Source organism: Protomyctophum parallelum (genome assembly GCF_964188405.1).
Source record: "Protomyctophum parallelum genome assembly, chromosome: 6".
Taxonomy (NCBI): Eukaryota; Metazoa; Chordata; class Actinopteri; order Myctophiformes; family Myctophidae; genus Protomyctophum; species Protomyctophum parallelum.
This window is the reverse complement of record NC_139701.1, coordinates 48,016,005-48,031,590: the sequence shown is the minus strand read 5'-3', so window position 1 is coordinate 48,031,590 and position 15,586 is coordinate 48,016,005. Positions and strand designations below refer to the sequence as shown.

Sequence of the window (15,586 nt, the reverse complement as noted above, 5' to 3'; positions counted from 1 at the left end):
CGATCCCAGCGATTAGAAATGCCATTAAATGGGGGGTCCGTAGAGGCGTAGACTATAATTCTTGAGAATCACTGCTAGAGGTCCTTCACATGAAGAAGTTTTGGGAACCACTGCCCTATAGAGACCCTATTCTATGGGGGGGGGGGGGGGCAACCTTTGGGTAAAAGAATCCGATCTACAACTTGTAGATCGGCTATTTTCGGTGAAGAAATGTTGGTGTAGAGGAGGGAAAAGGAGTATCCCTATAGTATAAAGCCCTGGGGACCGCTGCGGTCAAGTAGGATTGGTGGTTAATGATAATGTTGGCTTTTCATCATGAAACACAGTTTAATGATGATGTTGGCTTTTCATCATGAAACACAGTATAATAGTGTATTTCTTTGTGCAAGACATGAAACAAAAAATCATATCCGAAAATCTCTGTACATTTGTTACAACATATCAAACGCAAACTCTTGTCAAATTCATAACACACAATGGGTTTGCAGTAACGATACTGTCTTTGTGCTTCCCTGGATGCACTGTATGCATAAAGTGAATGGCAAATCGAGTGGCAAAGTGAGTGGCAAAGTGAGTTTAATGTAATTTAACATCGTTGAATGCAATCATATTGGACTTTTCTGTTCGGATGTATGAGCTGTCAAGGCCAGAAAGTAATTAGTTGGCACTCAACTGGGCTGTATTTTGCGTGTCTTAAGTACCAGGTCTTATTCCCTAACTTGAGTAAACTAAAGACCTGGAGGCGTGGTCAATGCCATTTGGCTATTCTGAGTGGCCAAAGAGCATTGACCACGCCTCCAGGTCTTTAGTTTACTCAAGTTAGGGAATAAGACCTGGTACTTAAGACACGCAGAATACAGCCCAGTATGCGTTCCTTCCTGGTTTGATGATGATGTCACACGCATACGCTCTATTGGCTACAAAGCGGTGGAAAAGGGGTTCATGTGGAGTGATTTCAACATGTCTTCCTGCTTTAAGGAAGAACGTTATTACATCGCTGTGAAGCGTTCGTCGTCTGTGAACGCTCTGTTGCGAACGCCGTCTAAGCTCTCCTGAGCGATGCCGTTCTCCACCACCTCATCCTCTCCATCCTCTGGCGGTCCCTTCTTCTTCCTAGAGGAGGGTTGGACACAACAGTGGTTATAATAGTTTTGTTTTTTTCATTATAGTTTAGTTTTAGTTAGCTTTGACATATTTTTTTCTAATTCAGTTAGTTTTAGTTAGTTTTTAGAGCGGGTTTGCTAGTTTTTATTTAGTTTTTATTTTGGTGAAAATGCTTAGTTTTAGTTTAGTTTTAGTTTAGTTTTAGTTTAGTTTTAGTTTAGTTTTAGTTTAGTTTTAGTTTAGTTTTAGTTTTTTTCGTACTTTGGTTTAGAGTGGCTACATGCTGCCGTACGGTGCTGAAAACTGTCGTAAAACTTGTTGGAGAAATGAGGAAATTAATCTAATGAATTTAAAAGGATTATAATATAAATATCCGAAAGGCATATACATATTGATAAAAACTAAAACTAAGCGTATTTTGTCTATAATTTCAGTTAGTTTTGAGGACACAACAATACAGTTTCAGTTTAGTTATCGTTTTTTAATTCATTTTTAGTTTTTATTAGTTTCAGTTAACTAAAATGTTTTTTTAATTCTAGTTTTCGTTTTTTAGTTAGTTTTAGTTAACTATTATAACCTTGGGACACACACACCATACGGCCGTCAGCCAGGGTCACTAATCACAAGGCCAACTTCCCATGTAGGCAGCCCATTCATCCACACAGAAAAGTCCTATCTAATTGTATTAAACGTCGCCAAACTCACCAACATTGCAGCTGTATCGGAAAGCTTGAATTATCCTCTTTCAATGTGTAAAGTTTTTGTTTCATAAAAATCCACCAAAGACAGCTACTTCCTATCAAGAAATTCTGTGCAGGTTATTCTTTTTCCAAAGTGTCAGAGTGCGCGTTGGATATCACTCAAGTCAACAGCCCTGCGTACCTCCTGTTTTGAATTTGCACATAATGCAGGGGGCAGCAGGAGGTCGCTTTACTAAAAACGAGTGCTTCCCAAACTCCAATACTTATAGAAAACAAAAGTAGCTCATAACAAGTCTGCGGTGGATTTTTCTGAAACAAACACATTGCAGATAGAAAGAAGATAATATGAGCTTTTTGCACAGCTGCAATGTTGGTGAGTTTGATGTTGTTTAATACAATCAGATATATTCTATGGGAAGTTGCACCTTAGCACCTTGTTGGCACCTTGCTGGCAAGATGGCAGCGGTCTGAATATCTGAGGTTGAATGGACATTGCATTCATGTATAATATAATATGTATAATATAATATGTATAATATGGCGTTTTTGAGGCTTTCAGAAATTACGTGGCAGCCAAGTCTATGGATTTTAGTTTTTGAGCTATTTCAGCCACTGAGCCCCTCCCACTGAGCCCCTCCCTCTGAGCCCCTCCCACTGAGCCCCTCCCACTGAGCCACACATATTTCATTATTTTGGGGGGTCCCCAGTTAAAATTTGATTACTTTGGGTGGTCCCCAGTTCAAATATGATTATTTTGGGGGGGTCCCCAGTTGAAATTATGATTATTTTGGGGGGGTCCCCAGTTGAAATATGATTATTTTGGGGGGTCCCCAGTTCAAATATGATTATTTTGGGGGGTCCCCAGTTCAAATATGATTATTTTGGGGGTATCCCCAGTTCAAATTTGATTATTTTGGGGGGTCCCCAGTTGAAATATGATTATTTTGGGGGGGGTCCCCAGTTCAAATATGATTATTTTGGGGGGGGTCCCCAGTTCAAATATGATTATTTTGGGGGGTCCCCAGTTCAAATATGATTATTTTGGGGGGGTCCCCAGTTCAAATATGATTATTTTGGGGGGGTCCCCAGTTCAAATATGATTATTTTGGGGGGGGTCCCCAGTTCAAATAAGATTATTTTGGGGGTATCCCCAGTTCAAATTTGATTATTTTGGGGGGGTCCCCAGTTCAAACATGATTATTTTGGGGGGTCCCTAGTTCAAATATGATTATTTTGGGGGGGTCCCCAGTTCAAATATGATTATTTTGGGGGGGTCCCCAGTTCAAATATGATTATTTTGGGGGGGGGGGGGTCCCCAGTTCAAATATGATTATTTTGGGGGGGTCCCCAGTTCAAATATGATTATTTGGGGGGGGGGGGGGGGGGGTCCCCAGTTCAAATATGATTATTTTGGGGGGGGGGGGGGTCCCCAGTTCAAATATGATTATTTTGGGGGGGGTCCCCAGTTCAAATAAGATTATTTTGGGGGGGGGGTCCCCAGTTCAAATATGATCATTTTGGGGGGGAGGTCCCCAGTTCAAATATGATTATTTTGGGGGGGGTCCCCAGTTCAAATAAGATTATTTTGGGGGGGGGTCCCCAGTTCAAATATGATCATTTTGGGGGGTCCTCACCGTCTCCTCTGGATCACGGAGGACAGCAGCAGGAGAACGATGCCGGCGCCCACCAGGCCGATGACCACCCCGAACACGATGAGCCAGGGGGGGGTCTCGGGGACCACGGGGGCCGCCAGCGTGGGGGGGATGCCCAGGAACTCCAGGGTCCGGTCGCTCAGCAGGAAGGCACTGTTGATGCGGTGCCTCGACATCCTGCATGGGGCGGGGGGGTGGGGGGCACATTCATTAACCCGTTCTGACCTGAGATCAGATTCTAAAAATCTCTTCTATACATCCTGACAGTTTTCCTGAAAAAGCCATGTTTCTATGTCGGTCGTTCTTCGATTTTTCAAAAAAAATAGCAGTCTGACTGCTATGAGCTTGTAGATCTGCTATTTTTAAATAGTTAAAGCATAACATAATGCTATAACACCAAAAGGGGTTCCCGCCTTTAAACAGCTGAGTCGGACTCCTTACACACACACCGTCAAAAACCATCCACCTATAAATCCATTGAATCACTGTGTGCGTGCGTGTGTGTGTGCCTGCGTGCGTGCGTGAGCGCGTGTGCCTTTCTAAACAAGACATCCTATTTTTATACATCTTCCTTCATGGCTATTGGTTGCCTGAGTTATAAGTACAGTTTCATTATGACATACTATTGGTTGCCTGAGTTATAAGTACAGTTTCATTATGACATACTATTGGTTGCGTGAGTCATAAGTACAGTGCATTATGCAGCACAGTAACGGCTAAATGCATAATCAGAGTCCAAAGGCCAAACAAGTCTCCGAGGGGGAAACACAAAGAAAAAGACTCCAGTTCTTATTTCCCAGAATATCCACAGCATCAGCAATCTGAATGACAGCAGGGGGGGGGGGGTATTAGAGCTGGAAACAGCTGACCCACAAGCTCACAATGCAATGCGACGTGTTGTAAGCTTGCATATTTGCTATTTTCAGTGTGAGACATCATCCTACGACAAAAGCATAAATCATGCTTTAGTTTAGTGGGATCCATCTTACGATGATTCTAACAAACAACCAATCCATGAGAGGTGTGTGCAGAGGAAGAGGTGGTTGTAGACCTACTTGTTACTACTAGCCCTTACCCGTTGTGAGATACTCATTTTTAATTCACTAATAAATTCATTATTCATTTATAATTTGTTAGATTGGAAAAAGGGCTTCGTTAAGACCTCCACATTCATATGGTCAATGCCTGTGTGAAAAGTGGGAGTGATTGGTGCAGGCGGTGAGGAGATACGGCGGTGTTTCAGACACACACACAGACACACACACACATTCAGACAGACATTGACTGAATTATAGTATGATGATATGATATGATGGTATGATATGATTATAGTATGATGATGATATGAATGAGTGCGTGCGTGCGTGCGTGCGTGCGTGCGTGCGTGCGTGCCTGTGCACGTGTCGTGTAGTGTTGTGTGTATCTTCACCTCACAGCTCTCTCCACATCCCTCTTGTCGACCGCCTGTGTCGGGTGGTCATGTGACACCACCACGAACCAGAAGGACACGCGGGGCGTCTCCCCGCACACCAGCACGCTGGACACACTGAGGGCCAATCACAATGCAGTATACGTTAAACACTGGACACACTGAGGGCCAATCACAATGCAGTATACGTTAAACACTGGACACACTGACGGCCAATCACAATGCAGTATACGTTAAACACTGGACACACTGACGGCCAATCACAATGCAGTATACGTTAAACACTGGACACACTGAGGGCCAATCACAATGCAGTATACGTTAAACACTGGACACACTGACGACCAATCACAATGCAGTATACGTTAAACACTGGACACACTGACGGCCAATCACAATGCAGTATACGTTAAACACTGGACACACTGACGGCCAATCACAATGCAGTATACGTTAAACACTGGACACACTGACGGCCAATCACAATGCAGTATACGTTAAACACTGGACACACTGACGGCCAATCACAATGCAGTATACGTTAAACACTGGACACACTGAGGGCCAATCACAATGCAGTATACGTTAAACACTGGACACACTGACGGCCAATCACAATACAGTTTACGTTAAACACTGGACACACTGACGGCCAATCACAATGCAGTACGTTAAATACTGGACACACTGACGGCCAATCACAATGCAGTATACGTTAAACACTGGACACACTGAGGGCCAATCACAATGCAGTATACGTTAAACACTGGACACACTGACGGCCAATCACAATACAGTTTACCTTAAACACTGGACACACTGACGGCCAATCACAATACAGTTTACGTTAAACACTGGAGACACTGACGACCAATCACAATGCAGTACGTTAAACACTGGAGACACTGACGACCAATCACAATGCAGTACGTTAAACTCATACCAGCATGCGGAACACACTGCTAACCAATCAGAACACTACACTAATCAATTTAGTCCATTATAAGAAACTAAATTGATAACATTGATTTTCAAGAATAGTGATAAGATATAGCAGATGTACAAGTTGAAGAATAATAATAATAATAATACATTTTATTTATATGGCGCCTTTCAGGTCACTCAAGGTCGCCTAACAAAACAGAAAAATACAAAACAATAAAGCAAGTTTAAAAATACAGCAAGTTTAAAATACACACAAAAGGCCTGCAGCAGACTTCTACTCAAGGTGGGAGTAGGCTTGTCTGAAAAGGTGAGTTTTGAGGTGGGATTTGAAGGTGGGGAGTGAGTCCATGTTTCGGATGTCGGGGGGAAGGCTGTTCCAGAGGCGAGGGGCAGCGCGGCTGAAAGCTCTACCCCCCATGGTGGACAAACGAGCTGGGGGAACAGTGAGGTTGAGAATAGTGATAAGATATAGCAGATGTACAAGTTGTGAGCTTGTACATCAACTTTTTAACGTTTTCTTTTTCGAAGCGCCCAATGGATCATTATAAAATCCTAATGTTTAACAACTTTGAGAATTATTATAGATTATGATCCTGGACACATAGCAGAAGAAAGTTTAAAAAAAAATGACTGTGAGCATCCAGTAATTATGAAGTATTATTAAGTCATTATAAAATGCTTTTTAATGTGTTATGATTATTACAAATGATGTTGTGTTATGAGCAGAGTATTATGCATTATAAACAGGCCTATATTTACGATGCATTATATACATGGACTTCATACTAAGTGTTATATATGAGCAGAGTATTATGCATTATAAACAGGCCTATATAGTAATGCAGTGTGAATGAAATACAGCTCTTACTTGTATTGGTCAGAGTTGTAGTAGGTCCTCATGGAGAACGCCAGGGTGGCGCGAAACAGGAACATCTCGTTGTCATTCCATGTGTACTGAGGTAGGAATACAACAACACAGTATGTTAGTGTGTACTGAGGTAGGAATACAGCAACAGTTAGTGTGTACTGAGGTAGGAATACAGCAACAGTTAATGTGTATTGAGGTAGGAATACAGCAACAGTTAGTGTGTACTGAGGTAGGAATACAGCAACAGTTAGTGTGTACTGAGGTAGGAATACAGCAACAGTTAATGTGTACTGAGGTAGGAATACAGCAACAGTTAATGTGTACTATACTGTGGTACGTATGAAACAACACAGTATGTTAGTGTGTACTACTGTGGTATATAAAACAACACAGTATGTTAGTGTGTACTACTGTGGTATATAAAACAACACAGTATGTTAGTGTGTACTACTGTGGTATATAAAACAACACAGTGTGTTAGTGTGTACTACTGTGGTATATAAAACAACACAGTATGTTAGTGTGTACTACTGTGGTATATAAAACAACACAGTATGTTAGTGTGTACTACTGTGGTATATAAAACAACACAGTATGTTAGTGTGTACTACTGTGGTATATAAAACAACACAGTGTGTTAGTGTGTACTACTGTGGTATATAAAACAACACAGTGTGTTAGTGTGTACTACTGTGGTATATAAAACAACACAGTATGTTAGTGTGTACTACTGTGGTATATAAAACAACACAGTGTGTTAGTGTGTACTACTGTGGTATATAAAACAACACAGTGTGTTAGTGTGTACTACTGTGGTATATAAAACAACACAGTGTGTTAGTGTGTACTACTGTGGTATATAAAACAACACAGTGTGTTAGTGTGTACTACTGTGGTATATAAAACAACACAGTGTGTTAGTGTGTACTACTGTGGTATATAAAACAACACAGTGTGTTAGTGTGTACTACTGTGGTATATAAAACAACATAGTGTGTTAGTGTGTACTACTGTGGTATATAAAACAACACAGTATGTTAGTGTGTACTACTGTGGTATATAAAACAACACAGTATGTTAGTGTGTACTACTGTGGTATATAAAACAACACAGTGTGTTAGTGTGTACTACTGTGGTATATAAAACAACACAGTGTGTTAGTGTGTACTACTGTGGTATATAAAACAACACAGTATGTTAGTGTGTACTACTGTGGTATATAAAACAACACAGTATGTTAGTGTGTACTACTGTGGTATATAAAACAACACAGTGTGTTAGTGTGTACTACTGTGGTATATAAAACAACACAGTGTGTTAGTGTGTACTACTGTGGTATATAAAACAACACAGTGTGTTAGTGTGTACTACTGTGGTATATAAAACAACACAGTGTGTTAGTGTGTACTACTGTGGTATATAAAACAACACAGTATGTTAATATCTACTGTGGAACATAAAACACAATGTTACTGACTAGGCTACTATAAAACAACTTGCTAGTATATAGCCTACTACGTGGTACACATAACATTTCTTTGACTAAAACTATGATGGAAAATGTTTGTCAGCTACCTTTTGTCACTGACAAAACTATATAAAAACTACAAAACAAGCTACAATGACTTGAACTATATGAGACTAAATATATTGACCATTTCGTCAACAAACAAAAACTAGACTAAAATGTTAGGGAGGGACTAGTGGACAAGAGATCCAGTAGAACTAAATGACAAGTCATTTCATGTTTGGTTGCGCTGGGCTTTTGGACTCTACAACTCGATCTACAAGCTCACAACGTCTTCCAGGTCACATTTTAGTCGACTGAAATCTTATGGTATTTAGTCGACCAAAACTAGTCTAACACTAAAACATTTCAGATGACTAAAATATTACAAAAACTAAATGGAAATGTAGTATTCAAAAGACTAAAACGACGTCTAAACACTGGGACACAATGTTAGTGTGTACTATATTGTTACACATAAAACAAAGTGAGTGTGTGTGTGCTCAGCGTTTGAGGAAAGACATCCAAGGTTGCACAATCACCAGCTTTAGACCTTTGCCCTCTCAAATATGTACTCGCACTTATACTGTCAAATCATGTGTACTTTTAATCTTTACAAAGGCATATTCTACGGGTCACTATATACTAATGACTATAGTGAGTGACTATACATTGGATGGATACAAAGCAAGCATTTGAGATGAAACCGTGAATTGTAATTTGATTATAGAAAATAAAACACACATACAGCTTTGTCTCCCAGAGCCGTTTTGATGCTGAGTCGGACTTCATATCCACGTGACGCAGTCCCTGCAGAAAAACAACACAGCTTAGACATGCACGGACGGGTCTTCAATGGGTTAAAACAACACAGCTTAGACATGCACGGGTCTTCAATGGGTTAAAACAACACAGCTTAGACATGCACGGGTCTTCAATGGGTTAAAACAACACAGCTTAGACATGCACGGGTCTTCAATGGGTTAAAACAACACAGCTTAGACATGCACGGGTCTTCAATGGGTTAAAACAACACAGCTTAGACATGCACGGGTCTTCAATGGGTTAAAACAACACAGCTTAGACATGCACGGGTCTTCAATGGGTTAAAACAACACAGCTTAGACATGCACGGGTCTTCAATGGGTTAAAACAACACAGCTTAGACATGCATGGGTCTTCAATGCGAAAACATTAGTGAGTTAGTTAGAGTGTCACCCCCACGTGACAACACGTGACCTTATATGGAGATCCCTGATGTCATCCATCCGTCCTCTTCGATGTCTCCCTTTTGACTGATACGGGCCTGTTGACTGATACCTGTCCATTTAAACTCTAGACGGGCCTGTTGACTGATACCTGTCCATTTAAACTCTAGACGGGCCTGTTGACTGATACCTGTCCATTTAAACTCTAGACGGGCCTGTTGACTGATACCTGTCCATTTAAACTCTAGACGGGCCTGTTGACTGATACCTGTCCATTTAAACTCTAGACGGGCCAGTACAGAATTCATTCCATATGTTGATCTGACCCCCCATGCCAAAGCGCCAGCGCTCGCCCAGCAGTCTGCTGTCACCCAGGCGGTTGCGTGCACGCGACCTCGTCTTATACTGCTATATCTAGAGAGCGGATGAGAAGCGACAGCCCCATGGGAGGGCTGTGGGCAGTTCAGAAACCAGTCTGTGTCTCATAGGAGGGCTGTGGGCAGTTCATAAACCAGTCTGTGTCTCATAGGAGGGCTGTGGGCAGTTCAGAAACCAGTCTGTGTCTCATAGGAGGGCTGTGGGCAGTTCAGAAACCAGTCTGTGTCTCATAGGAGGGCTGTGGGCAGTTCAGAAACCAGTCTGTGTCTCATAGGAGGGCTGTGGGCAGTTCAGAAACCAGTCTGTGTCTCATAGGAGGGCTGTGGGCAGTTCAGAAACCAGTCTGTGTCTCATATGAGGGCTGTGGGCAGTTCAGAAACCAGTCTGTGTCTCATAGGAGGGCTGTGGGCAGTTCAGAAACCAGTCTGTGTCTCGTAGGAGGGCTGTGGGCAGTTCAGAAACCAGTCTGTGTCTCATAGGAGGGCTGTGGGCAGTTCAGAAACCAGTCTGTGTCTCATAGGAGGGCTGTGGGCAGTTCAGAAACCAGTCTGTGTCTCATAGGAGGGCTGTGGGCAGTTCAGAAACCAGTCTGTGTCTCGTAGGAGGGCTGTGGGCAGTTCAGAAACCAGTCTGTGTCTCATAGGAGGGCTGTGGGCAGTTCAGAAACCAGTCTGTGTCTCATAGGAGGGCTGTGGGCAGTTCAGAAACCAGTCTGTGTCTCGTAGGAGGGCTGTGGGCAGTTCAGAAACCAGTCTGTGTCTCATAGGAGGGCTGTGGGCAGTTCAGAAACCAGTCTGTGTCTCATAGGAGGGCTGTGGGCAGTTCAGAAACCAGTCTGTGTCTCATAGGAGTGCTGTGGGCAGTTCAGAAACCAGTCTGTGTCTCATAGGAGTGCTGTGGGCAGTTCAGAAACCCGTCCACCACTGACACAGACCTCTTAAGGATTAGCCTACACTGCAAGTGCATTATACAAACTATAAGTCAGACTGTTAAACTTAATTTGTTTTGTAAGATTAGATTAGTTTTTGATAGAGGGGGAGTTCCTGGTTGTGTTTACTGCTGACAGCTCTTTAACACTTCTTTGTTTTGATTAATCATAAACTCCAATGGAATCCACTGTCTGCACTTAAAGGGACATTTCACTTTTAAACACAGACTAGGGTCATTCCTTTTTAACGTCTACTCTGTGTGAATCCCAGACAGTTTTTTTAATCGGTTCAATATTTCACAGGGTGTGTTTTCAATGAGTATATGACCCTGAATGACCCTACACCAGAGGGAGCCCTACTGATTTTAAACCCTGCCCTTTTCATAACAATATGGGAAAAACATCATTCCTGTACTCGGCAGCAGTTCAGTGGAATGGCTTGCCTTCCAGCCTTCAAGGTGTCCAGTTCCTTTGATATTTTTAAATCCACTTTAAAAAGATGGTTGGCCGAAAACATAGTGTAAATATAGTGTAGAATAGATAAATGGCACAAATGAAAAAAACATTAATAAAAGTAAGGGGAAAAAAAATAGTTTTATTGGTCAGTTTATGTGAATTTTGTCCTGTTTTTTTTTGTTTTATTGTTTTATGTTTGTTTTTTGCCTCCTGTTTTTGTCTGGTATTGTACCGTTGTTGTCTGATGCTCCACTTCCCCTTTCCCCAAGAGGACCACAATGGAAACAAGCCTGACGGCTTTCTTGTGAATTTATCCTTTTGAAATGTATTTTCAATAAAGTATTCAATCAATCAATCAATCAATATATTATTGTCACAGTCCACAGACGTTTGTGCCATTGATTGTACTGTACTGTACAGGTCTCGTATTCATTTGTATGTAGGTACGTACAGTATGTAAGAAGCGTACCGCCTACAGTATGTAGACGTGCTGCGGTGCGACCGACAGCTTTGGCCGACGACACTGAAGCTAAACAGTATCCAGGTCTGGTGAGTCGTGGGTGTGTGCACGAAAGGAGCCTTTATCTCTCCTATGGTATACAACATCAATAAAGCATTGAATTGTGGACACAGTCTTTAGTTTTGGGTCTGCGAGGCTCTAAATCTCATCAAGTGGTGGTCCGTACGCGGCTCAAATACAAAATACAAAATGGGCCTTCATAATATGATGAAATTGGTTGAAAACCACTGCCCTAGGCAGTCATTATCCCATTCTGAACGGGAACCCATTTTGGTGTTAACATCATGTCGTGCTTTAGCTATTGAAAAATAGCAGACCTACAAGCTCGTAGCGCGCCACTCGGTGGCGCGCTACGAGCTTGTATAGGTCTGCTATTTTCGAAAAATCGAAGAACGACTGACTTTTTTAATCTGATCTCAGGTCAGAATGGGTTAATCAGACCAGTGTGTGTGTGTCCAGTGGAAACCTCGTATGAATCTGATCTCAGGTCAGCATGGGTTATTGATGAGTCATTGTCTTGTGTCACCTATCTGTCTGTCTGTAGGAGATCTTCATGTTAATCTTTTTGTTTCCGGTATATTGATTAAAACATGATCCAACAATGGGTTTTGCACCCGGCTGTAACTAATCTAACTAATATTGTTTCTTCCTGAACACACTATACTATAGACTGCTACAGAACTTTAACCAAATGGACCCCATCGTCCCTCCCTATTCTGGGCATGAAGTCGCAATAGAACCTTCCGCGAAACTTTATGGTCTATATACTGACTGTACATGATTAAAGCTATAGCAAAGCATCACCTTGAGATGCGTTGTGTTGTGTTGTGTTGTGTTGTGGTGTGTTAATTGTGTTGTGTTGTGTTGTGTTGTGTTGTGTTGTGTTGTGTTGTGTTGTGTTGTGTTGTGTTGTGTTGTGTTGTGTTGTGGTGTGTTGTGTTGTGTTGTGGTGTGTTGTGTTGTGTTGTGTTGTGTTGTGTTGTGTTGTGTTGTGGTGTGTTGTGTTGTGTTGTGTTGTGTTGTGTTGTGTTGTGTTGTGTTGTGTTGTGTTGTGTTGTGTTGTGTTGTGGTGTGTTGTGTTGTGTTGTGGTGTGTTGTGTTGTGTTGTGTTGTGTTGTGTTGTGTTGTGTGAGCTTGTAGATCAGCTATTTTCTGGGCTTCCAGGGGACCCCGGTCAACTATTTAACCCATTCTGACCTGAGATCAGATTCTAAAAATGTCTTCTACATCCTAACTAGTTTTCCATTCTGACCTGAGATCAGATTCTAAAAATGTCTTCTACATCCTGACAGTTTTCATTCTGACCTGAGATCAGATTCTAAAAAATGTCTTCTATGTCAGTCACTCTTCGATTTTTCAAAAATAGCAGACCTACAAGCTCGTAGCGCGCCACTCGGTGGCGCGCTATGAGCTTGTAGATCTGCTATTTTTCAATAGCTAAAGCACAACATGATGCTAACACCAAAAGGGGTTCCCGTTCAGAATAGGTTAAAAGGGTTAATTTAGTAGGAAAAGGATAAAAATAAATAACCATCCATTTAGACACCAGCACTAGTCAATCAATGCTTTCCATTGGTTCAATATGTATTAAAACCAACAGACATACAACCACGTTCATTAAGAAAGATAATGTAAGCTTGTAGATCGTCTACATTTGCTACTGTACTGTGCGAGACTGAAGTGTATCACAAAGTAAGGCATTAAATTGAAGAGAAAAATAAAGTTGAAATATGGAGGTGCGATTGATTCTTGCCTGACAGCAACGATAACATTCAACAACAGTCGATAGTCTACAAATAATAAAAAATGTGAACTGAGTGTTGCAACTCCCCTCTTTCTGCCCCCCCCCCCTCCTCTCTCTCTCTCTCTCTCTCTCTCATTAGCAGGCAACAGTACAGCACTATCTCTCTCTCTGTTTCTGGCACAACAGCGCCCCTACTGGTGCTAATAGTCATACTCGTGCTCATTAACGCATACATAGTCGAACACATAGGCGGACACGGACATTGCCGTTCCTTTGAGCGGTTGCACCGCTCAAACAATGTTTCGATGTCCTTTACGATTGCTGTTTTATTATAACCTCTCTGTAAAGCACTTTGTAACTATTATGCTTGGAAAGGTGCTATATGAATAAAATGCATTCATTCAATCAAATGGCACACTGTACAGCATATCATTATAAAGCATAATAAAAGCTACTCGTGCAGACACGCGGCGGCGGTGGCCGAACGGATTGCGGAGCGGTCTTGATACCGGCAAGGTCGCCAGTTCGAATCAGCGGTCCGACGCGTTAAAAATTACCACCGCTGAAGTGCCCTTGGACAAGGCATTGAACCACTACCATGAAACGTTCTATGAAATAAGCAGGGCCTGGCTGTAAACAAGTAGCTGATGCTTAGTCCAGTCACCCTGGGTAAACATAGTACACCTTTCCTTTCCTTACACTAATCAGCATGGCCGAGGGTTATGTCGTGGGCTACCTACCCGTCTCACAGGGTGGCTGTGCCAGGGCAGCTGCCAGGCAGAGCAGCACTAGTGCCAGTCTCTCCAACATCACTTAGTCCAGTAGAAAACAGGGTGGCAGCTAGCGTGTGCGATGTACTTCACTCAAGTGCTTCAGTCAAACAATGACCAGCAGCACAGCATGGGTCAGCTGCTGCCTGGCAATGAATGAACACACAGCGCCGTGCTTAATGGTTAATCCAAACACACACCTTCTACACACCTACTACACACCTACTACACACCTACTACACACCTACTACACACCTACTACACACCTACTACACACCTACTACACACCTACCTATACCGCCGTCTTTACGAGACAACACCTCTTATATGGTTAACTGCTTTCTACCTGGCAACACTGTTTTGGACATGTTACAAGAAATGTATGCACGCACGCACGCACGCACGCACGCACTTGCGCACACACACACACACACACACACACATTTTTGTTCATTTAAATCATGATGATGATGATGACGACAACGACATATTTGGTATAGATCTTTGATAGGATTGATATCAAAGATCTCTTTGTATACTTCGGCTATTCAAAAATGTCTGATCTACAAGCTCACAACATATTCTTTTTCTTCTTGACCAGAGTTAAAGTGGTAGGCTATAATTAATAATCATGCATTCTCCCCCCGAGAGCCTGGAGTAAAATTCATTCATCTACCACAACTTATATGGCTACTATTAAAACATACTTTTATGTATAGGATACTTTTACTTACACACCGGATGGATGGAAGAAAAGTGCTTATATAGCGAAACTGACTGATCTTTTGCTCCCATAAAATCGTTGAATCATAGTCATAATCTTTTTTTTATGAACAGGAGCAGGAAGGTGTTTAAACCATTACTGCCACGTGTACAGTAGCACTGCTCCTCACTAAAGATGACACGTGTACAATATTATTTTAATAATAATAATAATAATAATATTGTCCTTTGTGCTCCTCACTAAAGATGGTCCCATTGCTGCCTACCCCTGACATCATCGGTAGAGGCAGATTTAGTCATTTCAAACAAAAAAAAGCCTTTATTTGGTCTTATAGCTTTTAGCTTGGCAAAGTTAACCCATTCTGACGGGCACCCATTTTGGTGTCAGCATCATGTTATGCTTTAGCTATTTAAAAATAGCAGATCTACAAGCTCATATCGCGCCACCGAGTGGCGCGATACGAGCTTGTAGGTCTGCTATTTTTGAAAAATCGTAGAGCGACTGTGACATTTTTAGAATCTGATCTCAGGTCAGAATGGGTTAATCAGACCAGTGTGTGTCCGGCGGAAACCTCGTATGAATCTGATCTCAGGTCAGAATGGGTTATCAAAAGGCACATGATGTGACCAATACGTTTGGGTCCAAAGGCCTG

At 42.0% G+C, this 15,586-nt stretch overlaps 1 protein-coding gene across 1 annotated transcript; it reads right to left on the bottom strand.

Annotated features, from left to right (window-relative positions):
* Nucleotides 1–989: 989 nt before the first annotated feature.
* On the bottom strand, nt 990–14,250 carry cltrn (collectrin, amino acid transport regulator; the record flags this gene model as incomplete). The annotated part of the gene is made up of 6 exons (XM_083766811.1): nt 990–1,113; nt 3,440–3,634; nt 4,887–5,003; nt 6,700–6,785; nt 8,955–9,016; nt 14,181–14,250. 6 exons carry the CDS (start codon nt 14,248–14,250, stop codon nt 990–992), a joined length of 654 nt encoding a protein of 217 aa, XP_083622937.1.
* Nucleotides 14,251–15,586: the final 1,336 nt, after the last annotated feature.